We start from the raw sequence: 18,977 nt of genomic DNA on the forward strand, positions 1-18,977 counted from the left end.
AACTTGAGAAGTGCAGGGAAAAACTGCTCTTTGGAGTGGGATGGCAAAGTGACTTTCATTTGAGAAGAAAACAGAGAAGATCCTGATATCCTTTGGCAGAGCAATGGCAAGGGTACAGGAAAAGAGGAACATGCATTCCTTTTAATTATCAGCAATTTCTGACCATTTCTGAAAGGAACCATGTCCAGGATATCTCTGGGGAGAACTGACACCTACAGAGGATCAGGCTAAATAATCAAAAGCCCCATCACTCTCATTGCTAAACACAAGACTCTGGGGCACCACACTCTGTTAAACCGTGCCAATGGATAGTACTGTGCAAGCTTTTCCATGCTGTTGGTCATGATGTTTTGTGTATGAGTGGTGGGATATAAATTTAGAAATCAGTCTTATTTTCCCACCTACATCTTACTGGAGTTTTCTTCTCCCTAAAATCCATTTTACAGCTATAAAACAGCAAGTGTAGCATGAAAAATTAATAAGCTGAGTTAGGTCTGTAGGGAGTCTGCTGCTATTATTAGACCAACTGTTTGCTGGAGCAAACAGACAATCTTTGAGACATGTGGTTTATCTTTAAGTCGGATCTGCAGCATGGGTTTTTTTTCCTAGCTGTCATTAGCAGTATAATAAAAGAAATTTCTCCTCCTTAAAAGACTTGCCTCCCATATTCCTAGACCGCAGTGGCTATAGCCACCCGAATACAGCCACAAACAGATCGGTCAGAGTTTAGGACCCAGAGCCCTGTTTTAGGCTTACAGGACGTGACAGCTGACTGCAAATCAATGAAGTGTGATTTACCAAGTCTCATAATGAGGGCAAGATAAGGCTAGAAAGGTGCCGCCTTGCCTTACAGACTCAACTGTCTGCCTTGATTTTTAACTGGATTATTTTAGTCCCCTACTAGGATGAGACCGACTTGCTTATGAAAACAGAAGATCAGACTTAAAGGACAAACACGGTGGTGCCCATGCTTTGCCTGCTGCTCTTTGTGTTGTGTCTGAGCCACTCAGGTAGGTGCGATTTTTTCTTCTTCCAAGCCCAACTGCAAGTGTTAAAGGTTATTTTTCTGCTGTCTTGCCTGCTGCTGCTTTCTGGGATAAGGTGAATACCGGCTTTCCTTGGTCCTCCTCTAAACATTGTTTGACTAGCAGAAGAGGGTTGTATCAGCTGTGCTGCCATTGTATTGCAACCACGGTCAGTTTGACAGCAACGCTTTAATAGCTGGCGGCAGAGTGGTTGTGAACTAGAAAGTAACAAAAAAAATCCTAAACTCTAGTCTCACTGCTAAAGGAAATCACAGGACAATCTTCATCACCAAGAGGGGAAACTGAAAGTGTCTTGTCTGTAATTTTTTGGGTGTTTTGCACATTTGTTTAGCAGGCTTCCTGCCCCAGAACTCTGTTCCCGTACCTGTGCGGAACTGCTGCTGACATGGATCACAGAAAGAAAGAGAAACCTGGGGGAGAGGTAACATGGTAAATAGTGCTTGGGTATTTGCACACACAGTAAACTGCCAGGGAGCTCCCCAGCTTTTTCTTCTCTGCCCCATATGGTAAGGATGTATCGCTCCCATGGTTGCTTCTCTGTTTTTATAAAGTCAGTGCTACTTTGTTAAGTGTTTTCTTCATGGCTTTACCTAGCTTAATCATCAGATGGGTTTGATCACAGGAACTGTTAGGCTATTTTCCCGTTTGACATGCTTTACTTCTCATTAATAACTACTGTTTCTTGTAAGTACTGAGGCTGCCTTACAAAGGCAGCAATCTTCCTTCTGACTTTATTCTTTGTGAGACTTCTCAAGTTTTTTCACTCTTTTGTGTGACTTTCACAGCAGATGAGAATCAAAATATCCAGCCCCCAAAACAGCTTTGCCACCTCTCTTCTATACCCTCTTGGAGCATTAGAGTGCCTGAACTTCATGTGAGGTGTGACACCATTTTCCTGTGAGGGTGGTCATACACATTCATGGACACACAGGCTGTGTGGCTGCATGTATGCATCCAGGAAGACATACTAAAATAAACCCAGAACAATGGGTTCTAGCATTAAGACAAAACTGCACATCTAGGAGTTATGGATTTTTCTGTTCAATGGCTTTTTCATGAATTTTCCTGGTTTTAACCACTGTACACTCCTATGAAACTCCTAAAGTGAGAGCAAGACATGTAGGAGATGGAGTCTCTGCAGAGACTTAAGCATCTGGAATTTGGACCACTGAGGCTGTGGGTAATGATGGGGGAGAAATGTGTTCTTTCTCCTCCTTTGGTTGTGGATACAGTACCTGTTTGGGCAGCCATTCTAGTTTCCTAGGACAGACCCCAGACATTCCTTCATTTTCTGTGGTAGATCTAGGATCATCTCTGGCAGGTGAACAGGTCCTGGAACAAGCAGAAGAGACATTTCTGATTCTCAGCTGGAAATAGAAGACCACAAGGGCTTGTGGCAAAGGAGAGAGACAGAGAGTGGCCACAGGACCTGCTGTAATCTGTATTGACAGCTGCATGATCTATCACTGGCTGTGGGGCAGAGCAGGTGGAAATGAGTGTGACAGCTCCCTCTGACCAGCAGGCCTCTACTCCCACCAGGGCTTGGTAACGCCACAGCTGTACTCCAGCCATAGAGAACAAACACAGCTTGTGCTAGAATATCTGACAGTAAAGTTAATTGTTACTCTGTGTGAGTGGCAATCGTTATGTTTCAGAGTTTACAGCTTCTCAAGGAGGAACGGTCATTTGCTGTGTATGGAAAAGGAGGATAACAGTGTTCCTTGGACCTGGTGCTATCTTAAGAGAATCCAGACTGCATTAGCAAATGATTTTGTCCCATAGAAACTCTGGCATGAGAGCAGGTTTTTGTTTTAGGCAGTCTTTCAGCAATGCTGCTTGCTGCCAGGTCTCATCCTCACTAGAGCCTTAGACAGACCCCATTGAGGTGGAGGAGGCTGCACAGCTTGTCTTGCCCTGGAGATGGGCAGCAGCTGCTGGGGTAAACAAATGGACAGAGTGGTCTGTGGTCATATACTTTCCTCCATGTAGGTGACAGAGCACTACCTTCCCCTTCCAGTTTTCTCTCTGGAGGGGCTGCTGGACTTGGATGCCCCTTCCTCTCTGCCAGTGGCACAGGGACCCTGCTGGGGGCTGCCTTAACTCTCATGTTGGCTGCACAGTGTGTGTGAGCCTGACTACTGTCCCCTCTTGTCAGGGCTCTCCCACAGTCCTGTCCTTGCACTGTTCCTCTGCCTGCAGACCCCCGTCGGAGTACAGAAAATACGTAGCTTCCAACAGCAAGAAACTGATAACCTTAAACAATGAGCCTTGGTCAGCAAAGAAAATTCCATCATTAAAGACAGAGGTCTGCTTTTGCTCTGCTTGTGTATACAAGCTGTCTCCTGCTTTAAGATAAGAAAGAATCTGAAATAAATGTTATCAGATAATGCTGTAACTCCTTGCTCTCCTTCCCACCGTAAATCAGTGACTGTTTCTGCAATTTAGCAAAAGTATTGTTAACATAAGCCCTCCTCCCTATTAGCATGTGTTTCCCTGAAACCTTAAATTGTGATCAAGTGTTCAATAAAGTATTCCAGCTTTTGTCCTCATAACTGGGATCGTGCAGTTTTTATTAGACCTTCACAGACCCCTCCTACACCTAATGGCTGACAATCTGGGCACAGGTATCCTGCTCACCCTGGGGATGACATGACAGGAGCTGGGCCCTGGACAGGGCCCTGAGAGGTCTCTTCGACTGCTGACTCAGCAATATCGGCTGTTACCCCAGCAGTGCAGGGTCAATCAGCAGGAGCTTCTTTTTCCTTCATGGTGGCTTTGAAGAGAGGTAAAATCCTTCTTATCCTTGGGTGATGTGTGTATTTGCCAGGGAAGAGGTGGAGGTCTTGTCAGGATCTTGGCATCACAGGGAGTAGGGCTGAAATCTGGGGAAGGATGGAGAGTCTGAACTGCCCTTCCTCTTTCACCATAACAAGGGGAAGGGGTAGCATGGTGTCAGCGACCATGAGAATCCCAAGTCTTGCAGGTACAGACTGTGATGCCTCTGTGCTTGCCTGTGGGCAGACCCTGGCTGCATCATCCAGCTCCTACTGCTGCCAGAGGAACTCCTTTTGGTTTCGAAGCTGCCTACCTGCCCCACCTGTTGACTGGGAGAATTCAGCTTTCTGAATTATTTGCTGCTATCCTCTGGTTAATCCCAGAAGGAAGATTCATTTTCAGGTCCTGCATGAGGCTCCCTTAGGTTGGTCTTATAGGTCGTGTAGCTTCCAGTGAGGAAATCCCACTACCCCAATACTCGTACAGGACAGCCTCCTTCTCAGAGAAGCCTCAGAAACTGGCCAAGTGCAAGTTAAATCCCTGGACCCTGAGTTGCCCAAAGTGTATTGCTGCCACGGCTAGCCAGCCAGGGTGTGTCCCACATTGACCAGATCTCCTCTGTGGCCCCAGCCCACTGTGGTACAGCACAGGTATATGAAATATCAGAACTCCTCAAGGGACTTTCTTGTAGGCTAGATATTTGCCACTTGAGAGTGAAAGAGGGAACCTAATGTTTTGAGCCTGTGGGTTGTCTAAAGAGTAATAAACAAGAAAGACTGGGCAAGTGTGTTTTTCCAAGACAAAAAGGCTACAGAAAATATAAAACTAGTACAAAGTCAGTGCTCTAGTCCTACGGGTTTATTGTGTGTGTAAGTTGGGCTTGGGCTATCTTGTCTTTCCATTCGCTTGCCCTGGTTCTGCGGAGAGTTTGTGCATCTGAGTTCCTACAGATTCTACCATGCAAGACAAGAGCTGCCCAGAGGCAAATTTGTCTCACATCAATGCTCTGCCTCACTCCTTCATGTCATGGCATTCCCCATGTCTGCTTTCTTGCACGTCCCCACTCTGTGTTTTTCTCTCCCAGATGTGGATGCCTCTGGTTCAATCGCTGAAAATGAGGATGCGCTCCTCAAGCACTTATTTGAAAGCTATCAGAAATGGGTCCGTCCTGTGGAAAAATCCAATGACACCATCAAAGTCCTTTTTGGATTAAAGATATCACAGCTCGTGGATGTGGTAAGTGTGTTGTTAGTCTTGATAAGACACCCTAATTTTCATAGAGACTAATGCATCCCCCAAGAGGGCTGGTGATGTTGTTGGCTTTTGCCTCCTGATGCATGAAATGCAGAGTCGTGGTTGGGTAACATAACATTGAGTGTGCTACGGTGCTATGACCTTTTGTCCCACATACAGCTTGGACCGTAGGACTTACTTGTTTTAAAGCAAACCTGAAGGTCCTCTTCCCCCTGCTGTTCTCAGGGAATAAGGCTTAATTTCCACCAGGTTTTAATCAAACAACCCATGCCAGACAGTTCCTAGCGTCTGTGTTTGCAGTTTAATGCCAGGGCAGCCACAGACAAGGGTGAGAAATGGTAGAACTGGTTGGATATCATTCACTCTAAGCAAGCTTGTCTTCAGGCCAAACGCAGTTCATGTCTTAATCTAGCTGGTTACTCACAAAAACTCTACAGACAAAACAGACAATCCAATGATTTTGCCCATGAGAAAATTTTCCTTTCCCTTTCTATGGCAATGCAGTGGAATTTGCACAAGGCCCAGAGGTACTCACACAACCCTGTGCTCCTTACATGCCTTAGCCCCTTTCAGTGTCCTCTTGTGCTGTGGAAGGCAAACTCTAATTCTGCATTTTATCTACATATTCAGGATGATTTTACAGCTTGAGTCTTCCCAAACTCCCTCTAGACTGGGCAGTGTGAGGAGATGAGCCATCCTGTGAGCCCATAACTGTGTGTGTGTGACCAGACACTCACTGGCTGAGCCCTGCTGCTTCCCCCATCTTTGACATAAGATTCCTTTGAGCTCCTGTGAAATGCCATACCTCCATTTTCCAGCCACAGGAACTCCCAATGAGAATGGGGACAGCACCTAGAAAGTCAGTACATTGCCCCCAACAGTGATTGAAGAACCCAGCCCCGTGGAGAAAGAGGATCATAGGGAACTCATCTCGACAGAGGGCTGGACTCAGCAAGCATAGGGTCTGCTTCGGCTGGCTGTTTTCATAGTGCAATTCTCTCTACTTTGTGTCACCCTAGGATGAGAAGAATCAGCTGATGACAACCAATGTGTGGCTGAAACAGGTAATTAGACCACATCAGATCTCTCCTTTCCTCCTGTGGGGCTACTGAGCTGAGCAGCCATCCCGGTCTGCTGCCCACTGCGCCATCCATCCTATTTCATCATGCTGAGTAGCCAGACAAAAGCTGCACTATATTACCTTGCCTGAAAGTTTTACTTCACTCTTCTCACTTCAGCAGTTGCATAAAGAGACAGAAAGTCAAGCAGATGGGCCTTTAGGACATAGGGTACCCTCTTCTCCTGACCTGCACTCCAGCTGTGTGCTCAAGCCAGCTGTATCTCAAGCAACACACCTGATACTGCAGTGGCTATCCCTGTAACATTGTGTGTGCCCTGAGGGACTATCCTGTCTCAGAGTTAGAGGTCACACAGGTACTGTCTCCCTTGCCTGAGCTAAGAGTGGTGCCTCAGATATATTTCTTCTTCATTCTTCAACATACATAAAGACAAAGAAAATGCCAGCATGTTACACACACCTCTACACACCTTTCCCCAATAAAAGCTGTAGCAAATTAATCAGATCTCTCTAACATAATTGCTTCTGGAAGTGATAATGATTTATACAAATGCAGGAAAAGTGCAAGTTGAACTATTAGGTCTCCTTTCGTCTTCAGTTCTGAAGAACATTGCTTTTGGTTTAGGTTACATTGCACCAGTTTATCGACCTTGTGACAATTAAGTCTCTCAGCCTTGCGGGTATCTACAGACACGACAGCTGATCCCAGGCCAGGGACATAAAAAAACCAAGCTGCACTTGAAATTATGACACAGGAAAAGGTCCCTGGGGTTCTCTGGGCTGGTGGAGGATAAATGTCGCTCAATTTTTGTCTCAGTCTGGGTCCTGTAGTGTTGCAGTGAGTGTGAACTTCTGGGTGGAGCAAGACCCCCTAAAAACTGTATGGCTATTGTGTGCAAGTCTCTCTCTTGAACAGGGAAAAGCTCAGACTTCCCCTCACTACAGGGAAGACAGGAATTTCTCCTTTTGTTGGAGAAATTTGACTCTGATCCAAATCCAAGTGCTGTGAGTCTGTCCTAAAATATCGGTGATATTACATTTTTCCCACCATCACTTTCATCTGCAGAGCCCCTTTTGTGCACAGGGCCAGATCTTGACTTCCTTACTTTGAGTAGCCACTCGGGCAGACAGCAGAGCCCTTCTATAAAGGTCATCCCTCTGCCCTCATCTGTCCTGTCCCCATTCCCACCCACTCTCTTTGCAGGCTGCAGCACCCACCTTCCCCCACATATCCAAACCCTACCATCTGCAGATGTGAAACCAACCCACCCCACCCTCCTCAATCTCTGTGTTCCTAAAAGTGACCCCAGAAAGATTCTATAGCCTTTAGGAGCTTTTGATAGACTATTCCTGGGTTTGACTATCCCCATCTTAGAGAAGAGCTAGCTCCTTGCTCAATTCAGGAGGGCAGTCTCCTGTGACCTGAGGCAGTGTCATCTCTCTGGCTGGGTGACATCTGCACCTGCATTGCAGTGACTACAAAGGAGAGGGACCTTGACTCTCTTGACTTATTAGGAGTCCAAATGCAATTTCAGACTGTCCATGGGCATTAACTTTGACATTTTAATGCAGACATATACCTGTGACATGCTCTCCATTGCTGCTTAAACCTGTAGCGGAACATTTAGGGTTAAACCTCAGATGATGAGCACCCTGTCTGTATTGCAGCATTGACCTCCCCCAGTCCCAGCCTGGAGCTTGAGACGCTTCTCTTACTATGGGAAATCAGGTTCTGCTACAGGTTACTCCAAACCTGCTGCAGACATTAAGGACATGCCACCACCCACTCAATGTCTCTTTCGTGTGGAGGAGAAAAACGGGCAATTTATCCAATTCTTCTGCCTATGCTGTGGCTAAAAGAAGGATCTGCCCAGGAGTGTGCACTGTAGACATGCTGATTTCTCTGGAGGCCATCGGAGGCTGTGCTCAGATTTTAGCTAGGGCAGCTCCCCAGGGTAACTCAGCACTGTATTTTCCAGAGTTGCTGAGATGGGCCATCAGGAATTGGTACTGTTTCTAATACTGCTTTTCAATCTGACGGGCTGAGAACATCAAGACCCAAATGAAATGGAAAGGGAGCAGAAAGTGAGGCACAGGCTCTGATTTTCATATATGCAGGTACCCCCAGGAAATCAGGCTGCACTCTAAATATCTGTAGCCTGACACAGGTGTCCTGCTCTGGGAGTTGTGCATTTGTGTACACTTAGTTTGAACTTGTCCACATGCAATTCACTTCTTGGGAGATTATTAGAGTGCATAAGCCCAAGACCTAGGAAGAAGTACATAAAACCAAAGAGAATTTTTCTTTTCTTTTTTTTTTCTTTTTTTTTTTTTTAATTTGGGGTGGGGAAAGTGAAAAACACTAAAACAAACCAAAACTTTCTAATGACACAGAGACATTAGACATCATCTTTCTGCAGGTGCTGGGTAGGTCAGGGAAGCCTGCTCTTTACCCTGGGTGTTTGAGGCTGAGGTGGAGTCACAGTCACATAATCACAGAATTAGTATTTTTGGATGGGACCACTATGTGTCATCTGCTCCAATCTCCCTGCTCAAGCAGGTCCATTCTAGAGAACATTACACAGGATCACATCCACATGGTTCTTGAATGTATCTAGTGAGGGAGACCCCACAACCTCTCTGGGCAATGTGTTTCAGTGCTCGATCACCTGCACAGTAAAGAAGTTCTTCCACATGTTCAGATGGAACTTTCTGAGCATCAGTTTCTGCCTGTTGCCTCGTGTCCCATGGTTTGGCATCACCCAGAAAAGCCTGGCTCCATCTTCTTGGCCATGGCCTTTAGATTTTTGTACACATTAATGAGGTCTCCTCTCAGTTGTCTCTTCTTGAGGCTCAACAGGCTCAACTCCCTCAACCTTTCCTCCAGTCCCCTAATCATCTTTGTCATCCTCTTCTGGACTCATTCCAGAAGCATCATGTCTCTCTTGTACCAAATGTGACTCGCCAGGGAAGAGTAGAGGGGCAGGATTCCCTCTGTTGACCCGCTGGCAGTGTTCTTCCTAATGCATCCTAAGATATTATTGGCCCTCTTGGCCACAGGGGCACATTGGTGGCTCATGGGCAGCTTTTTGTCCACCAGGACCCCCAGGTCCTTCTCAGCAGAGCTGCTTTCCTGCAGGTTGGCCCCCATGCAGGTGCATGACCCTGCCTTTGCCTTTGTTGAACTTCAGAAGGTTCTTCTCTACACATCTCTCCCACCTGTCAAGGTCCTTCTGAAGGGCTACACAGCCCTCTGGGGTATCAGCCACTCCTCCCAGCTTTGTGCCATCAGTGAAGTTGCTGAGTAGGCCTTTGCTCCTTCTTTCAAGTAATAGATTAATAAATTAAACAATACTGGGCTCAGGATAGAGCCCTTGGGGACTCCACTATTGACAGATCTCTAACAAGACCCTGTGCCACTGATTATGACACTCTGAGATCTGCATTCAGCCAGTTCTCAATCCACTTCACTGTTCTCTCACCCAGTTCACACTTTCTGAGTTTGCCTATGTGGATGTCATTCATGAGAGACAGTGTCAAAAGCCTTCCTGAAGTCAAGGTAGACAATGTCCCGTTTTCTCATCATTCATCCAGGTAGTAGTTTAATCATAGAAGGCAATATGGTTAGTCAAACATGATTTATTTTTAGTGAATCCTACTGTTGACTAACATCATCATTTCACTGTTAAGAGTCTGCCTTTTCTTAGGTTAGCAAAGCTTAAATGTAAGGGTTTTCCCCTTTTTGTTAAATATCCTGATGCTAAAGACGGTGGGACTTGATAAGCATGCAGGCAGGAGCAGAGGAGCTCAGAGCTGCTGAGAGTTCAGGCCAACTATGGAGTCTACCAGCAAAGGGTCAAGAATTTTGATCCTTTTTTTCTTGGTCCACTTGCGGTGGGTTAAGCCCTTGAGTGACAGCACCAGCATGGGAATTTGGCAGAACTGGAGGAAAGAGAGTGCAATTAGAAGGTCTGGAGCAGCTTGGAAGAAAGGGAGGAAAGGAGAAAGGACCTTGTGCATCTCCTGCTACAGTTCATGTCAACATAGCCCTGAGGGAGATTCCTTTTTTTAATAAACTGCTCAACTTCAAAGTCTGCACACAACCTATTTTCTGCTCTAGTAAGAAGACACACAACCATTTGCCTTGCAGACATGAAAGAGCACTTCAGCTGGGAGAGCAATCAATGCAGGGACGGGGGGAGTGAGGAGTATTGCAGATGCAGCAAATAAGCCAGAACAAGGAGCTGCTCCAATTCAACTCCAAAGGGATGATTATATCTCCAGGTGGCTCACAGGGTATTTGCTGCTCTTGTGTTAATGCAGGCTACAAACTGACTGTGTTCGCTGCTGCTATCTGCCCTGACTATCCTTTTCATGATGTGTGTTTCCAGCCAAAGCCCTGTTACACATATCACGGGATGTGTCCAGGACATATGTAAGACTGGGATCTCTTAACAGCCAAGGCTGCTGAAAACATCTGTTAGATACCCAATCTCAGAAAGTTCATACTAAAAGTGGTGTTTTCTGTCCCTCATGCTGAGGCTAAGGGCAGCAATGACCTCTCTTTCCACACCTGAACAGCTTCCATCCCTTCTTCTGCTGTCACACTGTGAAGGGCTGCAGTAACAAGTGTCTGTAGGTGAAGCCGTAAACAGCATATAGAATCAAAGAAGTAAGAGGGGAACAATGGAGTACAAGAAGAATCAGAGAATATAACTTTTTTGGTTCTTCCTTAAGTCATGGAGGAAATTGCCCAGGGAGGGCTGGGGCTGCCACATCCCTGGAGATCTCTCAGTGCTAGAGCTTAATGGAAACTAGCTCATCTGCTTCTCGACATTGACCGCGGTCTGCAGTTCTTGCATTGTATCCCTGCTATTTCTGTGGCGAAGTGAAAATCCTCATCTATAACCAACAGGATTCAGAGAGCTGATTTTGCATCACATTTCTGTGGTAATCTCCAGGTTGCTGGAGCCACTTTGTTATGATCTCCCCATCTGAAAAACCAAAAAAGAGGAAAATTATTCAAGAGTTCACAATGATGAAAATGGGCAGGACTGCCCCTGCTTTTATAACCAAGTATTTTGAAATAGCATTTAAAATAGCATTATTTTTCCTGCAATAGTATGCAGGTCTTTCTGATGAAAGAACAGTGACTTTTTTTGCAAGGACGATGTACAGGTATTAGGTGCTGTGTGCTACTCACTGGAAAAAGCTGGATCTTCACTGAAAAATGAGTAAGGGCCATTTCTCTCTCACGTGACCCTGAGATTAGCTCAGTTGGTTAAAACTTGGTTGTAATAATGCCAAGGTCATGGGTTCCATCCCCTATGTGAGCCATTGACTTGAGTCGGACTTGATGATCCTTGTGGGTCCCTTCCAACTCAGAATATTCTGTGATTCTGTGATTCTGTGAGTAGCAGTAACCATGCCACATGGCTCTTCTGTGGGCCAACACAGGTTGGTTCTCAGAGGGAAGGAGAGGGGCTGTACTAAAGGGAAGTGGTTCCTTCCTTCTGAACTACCCTCAGGTGGGCTGTGCAGGGTGGTGTAAGTGAAGTGAGAGTCAAGCGCTCTCTGGGAGCCTACCTTGAGTCTGCCTGCATGGAAGTGGGTTATTGGGTCTCGCATCTAGAGGAGCAGTGCTTGTCAGGATTAACATCCCCCAGTCACACCCCTCTGGCATCGTCTCTACATCTGAGCAGGCTTACGCTAAGCTCTGCCCATTGTGCTGTGCACGCAGTTGATCTGAGACAGGGGCTTGGGGGAGGAATGAGGCTGCTGCATATGAGTGGGCAGAGGACTCTGTTGTTTTGTTATAGGAATGGGTCGACCACAAGCTCTCCTGGAATCCAGAGGAATATGGTGGGATCACTGCTATCCGTGTCCCCTCTGAGTCTCTGTGGCTTCCTGATATTGTTCTGTTTGAAAAGTGAGTAATATGGCTCCTTGCTCTGGGCTTAGGCCAGAGCTTGGGCAAGGCATGTCAGCTACCATGAAGCTTGGGTGTGCTGACAGAAGGCATCTTCTTTCAGGAGTATAAATGTTGGCTTTCCTGAGCCTCAGGTGAGGGTTAGAAAGCAGAGCTGAGAGGTAGTAGGACTGGGGCAAGCATAGTCCTGAACTTGTTGCTGTTTCTTCCTGTCCAACTCCCAGTGCTGACGGACGTTTTGAAGGATCCCTGATGACCAAAGCCATAGTGAAGTACAATGGAATGGTGACGTGGATGCCACCAGCCAGTTACAAGAGCTCCTGCACAATGGACGTGACCTTCTTCCCCTTCGACAGACAGAACTGCTCCATGAAGTTTGGGTCATGGACATATGATGGCAATATGGTGGACTTGATTTTAGTAGATGAAAATGTAGATAGGAAAGATTTCTTTGATAATGGGGAGTGGGAGATCTTAAATGCCAAAGGTATGAAAGGCAACAGGAAGGATGGGCTTTATTCTTACCCATTTGTCACTTACTTCTTTGTGTTGAGACGCCTTCCCCTGTTCTACACTCTTTTCTTGATAATACCTTGCCTGGGATTATCTTTTCTAACTGTCCTGGTGTTTTACCTACCTTCAGATGAAGGTGAAAAGCTTTCATTGTCTACATCAGTTCTAGTCTCCCTCACTGTTTTCCTTTTAGTGATTGAGGAAATAATCCCTTCTTCTTCCAAAGTCATCCCTCTGATTGGTGAGTATCTGCTCTTCATTATGATTTTTGTGACCCTCTCTATCATTGTGACTGTGTTTGTTATCAACGTTCACCACCGATCCTCAGCAACTTACCATCCCATGGCTCCCTGGGTTAAAAGACTCTTTCTCCAGAAGTTGCCTCATCTGCTGTGCATGAAGGGCCATGTAGATCGCTACTCCTTCTCAGAGACTGAAGAAAAGGGAAGTACCTTGAAGTCAAAGTTTCCAGGGAAGCAGAAATACAAGCAAGCAAAAGACAGAGAAAAAATTGTTATTGCCTTTCTGGAAAAGGCATCTGACTCCATTCGGTACATTTCCAGGCATGTTAAAAAGGAGCACTTCATCAGACAGGTAAGTGAGGGCAGGGCAAGCAGAGATCACAGTTTCCTTGACAGTCATGGCTTACAAGTTCTTTCCTCTTCTGCATGCTTTTCCCTTTGCCTCTCCCTTCTGCTGTCACCTGAGACATGTCCTTCCTCAGGCCTTGACAAATAATATGGGGTTTGGGACAACACATTGCTTCAAGTGTATTGTGCTATGAGAGTCCCTGCTCTTTCGAGATGCAAGAAGCCACAGCAGCCTCTCCTGGAGGAATTCCTGGTTTGGGATTATGTTAATAACCTTTTCCCATGTGAGTTTGGGATACACATGAATCAGGAAGCCTCTGGACTGCCATGTGCTCTGAAAATAGAACTCTCCCAAGAGTTACAGGCAGGCTCCACAGCACTTGTTAAGTGTCAGTCCTGGCCTCCCAGCACATGCTATACACAGCGTAGCTGCCCTGTTTTGAGTGGCTCTTGGAGCTGTTCACTATCATCTGTTTTGATTTGCTCCCAACGACCATCCTTCTCCTCCTGATGATCCACCTAGATATTAAAACGGGGACTTACTGTGAGGGTAAACAATGTATCCCATGGAAGGGCGGGACCGAAGAGTAACAAAGCCATCAGCCTATGGAAGGGGACAAACTTCTGTTAGTACCTTTCTAGCAAGATCTAGGGCTTTATTCAAACTGTGCTGACAGGACTTCAGCAGAAAGAAGAACAGTAAGTCCAGAATGTAGTAGATGAGCATATCGTGTCCATGACTAAAACCTTCTGTTTGAAGATGAAATAATTTTTAATAAAAAGGTCCCTTGAATTGGTTTAATAAATAGCACTTTTGTGTGTGCAGGGTTGTGCTAGCACTCACAATTCAAAATTCTCCTCCTGAATGTACCAAATCTGAGTGAACAAATCACTTAAGCAAACACAAGCAAATGTACTGGGAGCATTGTCTGTGTCCAAGTACTATGTCAGGGAGTTGTTCTGGCACTTCAAGGGAAATGCACTTCTGTGAAGAGAAATCCAGCTCACTATAAAGCCACTTTCAACCTTTAAGTCTATAAATTTTCAAATACACACTTAGCTAAAAGCTTTTCCACAGGCTGAAAAAGTCTAATTACCATGTACATAGAACTATGGAATTGTTTTGAAGTTTTGAGTGATTTGAAGCTATGAGTGCTGAAAAGGTGATCTGTACCAGTTTTGGGATACAGCTTACTACAAACTAATTTTAAAAACAGATTTGGGGAGCTGAAATATATGTAGCAGTATCAGTGAAGTACTATGCTTGTTACTGTTTATGTTTGTCTTACTCCTGTCCTTCCCAGGTTGTACAAGACTGGAAATTTGTAGCTCAAGTTCTGGATCGGATCTTCCTGTGGTTATTTCTGGTGGTGTCAGTGACAGGTTCAGTTCTCATCTTTACTCCTGCATTACGGATGTGGTTGAACAACACTTTGTAGAAAATACTCCCACCGTAGCATACAAGAAGTACAATGCCAAGGGATGGTGGTGCCTTTGAGTTTGGTCTATGTTGTACAGGAGGGGAAGCAACAGCAAGAATGAGAGAAGGTGATGGCAACAGTGGCCATTGACTGGTGCTTTCTATCTCATATAATTCTACCAGTTACAGATTTTGCTGAAATCAGAGGAGGGCTTGGCGCACAGCCAAGTTGTAAAGTGAACTGGGGTTGCACAACTGGGTTATAATTATTTTACTGGTATCTTGGTTATATTACAACAAAAGCCAAGATTATTAGTAGTTCTTGCATAGTGGTCATATTACAACAACAGCTCTGCCAGCTATAAAAGAAGTTACGGTAGGAACACAGATTTGTACTCAGTTTATCTGTTTCCAAGTAAAACCCACGAAGCCCCTACAGGTTACTTTATGCATATGTCATAACTGAAAAGTGTATAGTATGTGCATCAGAAAAAGTGCAAATACTTTTTAAAGGGGATGTTCAAAACCTTGACTGTCTGGCCTTACCCTGTTGCAGGACAGCTCAGTAGTGGTAGAACCTATATTCTGTCCACCTGCTCCCAGCTTTGTAGCATGGACACCCCATCTCTCATCTCAGCCATCAGTAAGCTAGAAGGTGTTACCCGCTGTTCAGTATTATTTGCAATTCTGCTTGCTGCTCTGTAATGTACCAAAAGGCTGAACAAGTGAGGATTTTCCCTATGCTCTACACTTAGAAGCTATGATTTCTTCACCTGCTTCTTCACAAGAGTAAGTGGAATACCACCTGAAGCACATTGCTTAGAAGAAGGTGGCCTTGCTACTCCATAAGGCAACAGTGATACTCCGGAACTGTTAGTTGGAGGGATGCCACAGACATTGTTTTTGGCAAATGAAACTTGTGGGTGCTGCAGGAGTGGAGTTTCTCCTGAGTCCTGTGGGGTGGACTGGTTACCAGGAACAAACACCTTTGGAAGCTGGCTTGTTCATGTTTCCCAGGCAATTCAGAATTTCATTCCTGTAATTAATTTCTATGGGAATCTCCTGAATAATTAGAAACATCTCTTAAATGTGAAATGTGACAGACTCTCACCACTTTTGCTGAAGCAGTGTTTTCCAACATGGAATGCTTTAGAAAATTCCATTCTGAACTTGAAAGTGTTTTCAAGACTAGCAAGGGATTTGGAGATCCAATTTTTGACTATCCAAATGTGTGTAAAAGCTTTAGCTAGCCTTGAAACTGTCTCCCCATGGATGCAGGTTAGAAAGTATCAAAAATACATAGAAGTTTTCTTGTCCTTGGATTAATGCATGCACACCAGATCTCTGTAAATTAGTATAATCCTATTTTACGGTGTCAATGCAGAAAAATCTGTTCATTTGTGCAATTATTGTTAATAAAGATGTATTAAGTAAGTGATTCTTGGAGTGTGACTGCTAATATGCTGGGCTTTATTGTTGAATTGTTGTCAGCAAAGACAGACTGTAGCCCATTTTAAAAACCTGACCTCCAATCTATTCAAACAGAGGTGCCATATTCTTGGAAAGTCCTTGTTACTTTTTAGCTCTGTATGTGAGTTTGAGCAAGGAGCATTCAGATCTGGCTATTATATTGCTGGAACCCTTTTGGTTTAGTGCATACACAGAGGTGTCTTAACATAAGATGCTGGTATAAAACTTATGCACTTTGACCTTTCTATCAGCTGCTCCTCTCTTCTTGCATAATTAGCACTGGTTCCCCTGGCCAGTACTGTGAAATACCCATAGGAAAACAGCCAGGAAGCTCTTCTTTCCAGCATTTACACTCTTGAATTCAAGTAGTGATAGGTATTCCCTCTGAGGACTGCTGCCAAGAGGCTGTTAGCCATGACAGATGGCAACCTCCTCTCCTGGGCAAGTGGTTCAGATGTTTATCTGACAGATCTGTCTGTTTCCAGGCTGCTTTTTTTGGCTTACGCTGGCAAAGGTCAGAAGAGCTCAAGTGATTGCAGTGGGAGATGTGTGAATGCTGCACATGTACAGTTTCTGGCCTCCGGCCTTCTTAGCATTGCGTCTGGGACTGATACATCGGTAGTCTCACCACTCATTCCCTTGTGCTGACTGTTCCTGAGCTTCTCTAAATCTCTTTGCTGCTGGCCCACAAAACCGTTCAGCATGTTCCACACAATGGCCTGCCACTGAAAAGACAACTAGGAGGACATTTGGGCAGACATTTCTCCATCCACATGCTCTGCCAGTATATGGTAACATTGCAAATTTAAAATCTTAACAAAAAAACCAGCACCCTCTACCTTACTACTGTATCAACATGTGATTCCCTGATTTCTGGGCACTGGTTTACCAGTCAGCACCTAGGATGGCACCAGCTCTGATTGTAACTTTTCTTGTTATTTCAGTTAGAAGATCCTGCAACAAGAGTTGGGATAAGAAAATTGTCATTTTTTGTGGGGGATCTTTCATGTGTGCTCAGAGGGGGGCCCCTACTGCAGCTTTTTCCAGGGTAGCATGCTTATTGTGCCCCCTAACCCCCCTCTCTCTAATCAGTCAATTACTTTCACAAAGCTGGGAGGAATACATTAGGCTCCCAGTCTTGAATGTGCCAAACACAGCTGAAAACGCTAGAGGATGGCTCCAAAAGTTACTGAACTGGAAGAAGGAAGGAGTAATAGTACACTTGGAAAGAGATAGAACATGACTTTGTAAATCTTACTTTCTTGGAATGTCAGGCTGATGAGCACAGAGAGATGTGTAAATGACAAAGACTCCTGGTGCTCGGGCATGAAGACTTTCTAACTGGAAATGACGAGCTGTACAAGCATGAGTGCTTTGACAAAAAGTCAGAGATTTTGCTGAAGTCAGATAATTGACTATGGGGTAGTAGCTGTCATACTTAAGACACCAATGGAGTACCCCTTCAGCCACAATATTCTTACTGTTTGGATGGTGATAGAGTGTAACAGTGAATGGTGACAGTCAGATGTCTTTTCTGTAGAAATGAAGATTTCAGGCTCAGAATGCACCTCTCCTCTTCAAACTTCCTCTCTTTCCCCTCAACTCCTTTCTAATTAAGAGCCAGAATAGCAAATGCCATTGAGAAGCATGAATAAATGTGTTTATAGATGGGAGTTTAAAAAAAACATGGAGTTTAAACAAATCCAAACACACAAAATTTCATTGAGAATGTTTATCTCAGGAGTGATATTTAATTGACAGGTGGACAAAATAAGTCATGCTAGTTCATATATCTGTTTGTCAGTCACTACATAATTATGCAACATTGAAGGGGACTATAGAAAATGTCTTTTTCTTCTAAACAATCATGACTGCTGGATTAAGACAGTTATAATCTTGTCATTCTACCTTTATCTCTGACATATACATTTACTCAATCCTATTCTCTTCATTATGGAGCATCAGAGTAAAAGGACAGTCAGTGACTTTAGAAATAGGGAGTCATACCTTCCAAGGATTGATGATGTTCAAAGCCGAGACATACATGGTAGACACTGAAAACACTGCACTGACACTGTACAGTTTAATGTAGAGGGTCCTACAAGAAAGAAGGGTTTTGTACTCTTGAAGCCACTGGGTTTAATTGGAGTGTTCTTATTCTTTTAAAGAAGAATCCTTTGGCACAAAACCAATAGGAGCATAAACAGAGTAGGGACCTAAGGGTAAACCATACATATATTATAGAAACCACATCAGGATCACATCTGCAAAGTGTTTCAGGATCAAGCACTCTAGGCTTGGGAACCTGGTTCCAAAGCAGCAACCTCAGTCCCAAAGGATGTGTCCCTACAGTTGCAGGTTTTCACACACATCACTGACCCATGAGGAAGCAGCAAACAGAACATTGTTGCACAGCTGTTTGAACCAAGGTCCTCAGCTTTGCATAGGATTCATGGTATCCAGCCTTTTTCTTCTGGGATGTGCATAACCCAAGTTGGTCTCCAGTTTTAAAAACAGGAAAGCTCAGATCCATCTGATGTTGTCAAGCCAATTCCATGAGAAGTGCCTGCTTGGAAATGAACCCTTCCATGTTGAGCTTAATGTCTGAGCCTCAGCAAGCAAGAGTTTTCAGAGAGGAACCTGTGGAACCAGGACCACTATTAATCTGATGAGAGAGATGTGGCTTGGAAATCCTACCAAAGCTCATCAAGGTCTTGGTATTCAGTACTAGGAAGTAGAGGACACTTTGGTCACACACAAAGCTAAGTGGTAGATGAACTGGTTTTTAAAGATTTTAGAATCATGTAGTTTTCAAATGTGTATGCCTTACATGGTTACCACATTCTAATATTAAGTCAGTTTGTCTTTAAATATGATTAAGTACTTAAGAACCTGTCTGATT

The 18,977-nt window shown here is 44.6% G+C and overlaps 1 protein-coding gene across 3 annotated transcripts; it reads left to right on the forward strand.

The window, feature by feature from the left end:
• The first annotated feature begins 967 nt into the window (after positions 1–967).
• CHRNB3 (cholinergic receptor nicotinic beta 3 subunit) lies at positions 968–14,716 on the forward strand. 3 transcript variants are annotated; one of them, XM_071580280.1, is made up of 6 exons: positions 968–1,010; positions 4,906–5,057; positions 6,095–6,139; positions 11,973–12,082; positions 12,307–13,189; positions 14,490–14,716. In XM_071580280.1, exons 1-6 carry the CDS (start codon positions 968–970, stop codon positions 14,622–14,624), a joined length of 1,368 nt encoding a protein of 455 aa, XP_071436381.1. In that variant the 3' UTR covers positions 14,625–14,716. The 3 variants fall into 3 exon arrangements, with proteins under 3 accessions (XP_071436381.1, XP_071436383.1, XP_071436382.1); XM_071580282.1 differs by lacking the exons at positions 968–1,010; positions 4,906–5,057 and having other exon boundaries at positions 6,098–6,139; positions 12,307–13,053; positions 13,099–13,189; XM_071580281.1 differs by lacking the exons at positions 968–1,010; positions 4,906–5,057 and having other exon boundaries at positions 6,098–6,139; positions 12,307–13,043; positions 13,089–13,189.
• The last annotated feature ends 4,261 nt before the right edge of the window (positions 14,717–18,977 follow it).

Source organism: Pithys albifrons, chromosome Z, assembly GCF_047495875.1.
Source record: "Pithys albifrons albifrons isolate INPA30051 chromosome Z, PitAlb_v1, whole genome shotgun sequence".
Classification (NCBI taxonomy): Eukaryota; Metazoa; Chordata; class Aves; order Passeriformes; family Thamnophilidae; genus Pithys; species Pithys albifrons.

Excerpts from the sequence above, each read along its gene's own strand:
- CHRNB3 (XM_071580280.1), top strand. The coding sequence starts at position 968 with ATGCTTTGCCTGCTGCTCTTTGTGTTGTGTCTGAGCCACTCAG. Across the intron at positions 5,058-6,094 it reads TATCACAGCTCGTGGATGTG|GATGAGAAGAATCAGCTGAT; the intron begins GTAAGTGTGTTG and ends GTGTCACCCTAG. Across the intron at positions 12,083-12,306 it reads GATATTGTTCTGTTTGAAAA|TGCTGACGGACGTTTTGAAG; the intron begins GTGAGTAATATG and ends TCCAACTCCCAG.